The 2,632-nt window shown below is 39.0% G+C and overlaps 1 protein-coding gene across 1 annotated transcript; it reads left to right on the top strand.

Annotated features, from left to right (window-relative positions):
- The first annotated feature begins 345 nt into the window (after nt 1-345).
- On the top strand, nt 346-1,724 carry LOC5580123 (zinc finger protein OZF). Its single transcript, XM_001655226.2, has 3 exons — nt 346-625; nt 684-1,456; nt 1,524-1,724. The coding sequence occupies exons 1-3, from the start codon at nt 494-496 to the stop codon at nt 1,693-1,695; spliced, it is 1,077 nt and encodes a 358-aa protein (XP_001655276.2). The 5' UTR covers nt 346-493; the 3' UTR covers nt 1,696-1,724.
- The last annotated feature ends 908 nt before the right edge of the window (nt 1,725-2,632 follow it).

Here is a 2,632-nt window from a genome sequence, read left to right as displayed (position 1 = left end):
GACCCCGTCTCCCATCTCAGACGTAGGACCGGGACGGCTGCTGGTCGCTGGCGGCGGGGGCTCGACTACGCTGAGTGGAATAGGGGCTTCCTCGAGGCTTTCGGCAAGTATGCGTCCCGGTGTCCAGTTGGCAGGAACCAGGGAAGGGATGCTCGTAGCTTGTTGTGATGGAATAGTGTGCAATAACTTCATCATATTGTCCTGTTCTAAGTTTGACTCCTCAATCATAAAAAATAAATCTAAATTTGTATGAAGGGGGCAAAAACCGGAGCAGAACACATTAAGACATTTCGAACATCCCTAAAATGCACAAGTTCAGGATGACAGCAAGTCACTCATTTTTCATTTAGTTAAATCGGCATCATTTGCAAACAAACCAAACAACAAGAAGATTTAAAATACTGCTACCTCATTCTATTTATACAATTTATACATTTAATAAAGTTGAATTTTAAGAAGTAGGATTTCATTGAGGCGCCTTTTCAGCATCGAGATGGAACCATTCGAATCCACAACACATATGTGTCGTTTGTGCCTTCGGAAATACAATGTGAAACAGATGGTGCATGTGTTTGCCAAGGAGCACGAACTGGATCAAGCAATATATGAAGCTGTTTCGATAAAGGTAGGCTAATGACTGCAATTGCTAAGAAATTTATTTAATAATTCTTGATTATTTTCAGATGTATCAATTGGATGCCATGGCTAGTATTTGCAACAATTGCCAAACTATTATTCAAATAATCAACTGCTTTAGAGAAGCCTGTCAGAAAAGCGATACTATTTTGAAAAATGGCACAACTACACTAGATTCTAATGCCTGGTCGAGTTCGTATGCAACCAACGTATTTCATTTAACTGAAAAATTAATCAAGACACATCAAAAGGATATGGATTTTCTGTACAAAAATCATATAAGTTTAAAAGAACAAGCGGCAGCTTCCGAATTCATAGTGCAATACATTAAAGAAGAAGAACATATCGAAATCAATGATTATGGTCCAGGTCAAGATGAGCCAGATTATCTGGATTCTACTGTGCCTGAGGACACAGTTGTAACCGATGATAATATTTCAAGAACTCAAGACCTAACGGAATCAGATAGTGAAGCATCGAACAAACGAAAAAGAAAAAAGAAATCAGAAAACCAACAGGAAAAGGTAGTTTGTTCGACGTGTGGCGAGATGGTACCGCATAAGGGACTAGAGGGCCACATGAATCGCCATTTGGGTGTGAGACCGTTTCCATGTAATGTGGCAGGTTGCGATGCTAAGCTGTACTCGAAATTTTCCCTGCAGCAACATCGTAGCCGACACAAATCGTCCAATCGGTATTTCGACTGCGAGGTATGTGGGAAGCGAATCAAAGGCAATGCATACTGGTTGGTACACAAGAGGATACACGAGGAAGAACCCAAATATTCCTGCGATATTTGCGGTAAAAAGTTCCACCGAAAGTAAGGCGCTACTATCGATTTTTGTGTAAGACTAAGAATATTTACAATTTAATATTTTATATTGCAGATTTAAACTGAAGGATCACTCAACCGTGCACTCCGGAATAGCAGACTATTCGTGTGAACTATGCGGGAAATTTTTTACCGTCAAACACAATCTCACAGCGCACTACCAACGCCATAAGAAAAATGGAACTTATCCTGATGGGTTTGAGCCGAACGCATCTGTGAATGCTTGAATAATAAAGAATCTTTCATTTAAAAATTCAATATACTTTTTTTGTGTATAGATATAAAAAATTCTTATGAGAAATGGTTTATGTAAATGAGGGGAGATTTTTGAATTTACTTAATCGCATTTGATTTACATTTTGTTGATCAAATGTATCGAAATCTATCGTTAAAATTACATTATTCGTGATGTTATCAGCATATTAGGGGGATTAGGGGCACAATGAACACCCGGGGCGAAATGGACACCCCTTCAATCTCTGAGAATATGCATACTTCATCAAAAGTTCATACACTGCATGTAATCTGTATTGCATTTTAAATGTTTGACGGTAGAAAAGTTTACGTTTTGCTTCAATTGTCCTTTGAAATTCGACTTTAAGTTTTTCTCTGCTTCAAATTGACATATAAACAAGGCGGTGGGAGAATCTAATTTTTGAGCAAGATAACCGTGTTTATTCTGCGCGGCGTGTGAGTCGAGACGACTCGCTCTCACCGCGAGTGACGTGAGACGACTAATGTTAATCAAATGGGAGCGAGTCGACAATTGTCACCTCATTCGACTCGTGTCACCTCACACGCCGCGCAGAATAAGCACGAACGAATCTAGAAAGGTTCTTTTTAGCTCTTATGATAGAAGGAGAGCCCTTTTACACATCGGAATGACTGACAGACATTAAATATTTTGGAATCATTAAACTTCATGCAAGTGTGCATTTTGCCCCGATACCTTTTTACTAGCCTTGTTTTGGACCTAATTTTCTAAGTCACTTTTCTGGTATATGATATGATTTCTATTACCATGAATGAATGTAGCACGTCGTACTAATATCAAACTTCAGAACTAGCCGGGAGTAATTTGAAAAAATGTCATTGTATGGTCTCAAAACAAGCATTTGCTTGATGTGTCCATTATGCCCCGAATTCCCCTATATCCGTTTTTTT

The sequence above is a fragment of the Aedes aegypti genome, chromosome 1 (genome assembly GCF_002204515.2).
Source record: "Aedes aegypti strain LVP_AGWG chromosome 1, AaegL5.0 Primary Assembly, whole genome shotgun sequence".
Taxonomy (NCBI): Eukaryota; Metazoa; Arthropoda; class Insecta; order Diptera; family Culicidae; genus Aedes; species Aedes aegypti.
The sequence above is the reverse complement of the archived record's forward strand: the minus strand, read 5'-3'. Positions and strand labels throughout refer to the sequence as shown.

What these genes read in the sequence shown, in the direction of transcription:
- LOC5580123 (XM_001655226.2), top strand. Translation starts at nt 494, where the DNA reads ATGGAACCATTCGAATCCACAACACATATGTGTCGTTTGTGCCTTCGG. An exon ending in ATGAAGCTGTTTCGATAAAG is followed by an intron (nt 626 to 683) that starts GTAGGCTAATGA and finishes GATTATTTTCAG; the next exon opens with ATGTATCAATTGGATGCCAT. An exon ending in GGTAAAAAGTTCCACCGAAA is followed by an intron (nt 1,457 to 1,523) that starts GTAAGGCGCTAC and finishes TTTATATTGCAG; the next exon opens with ATTTAAACTGAAGGATCACT.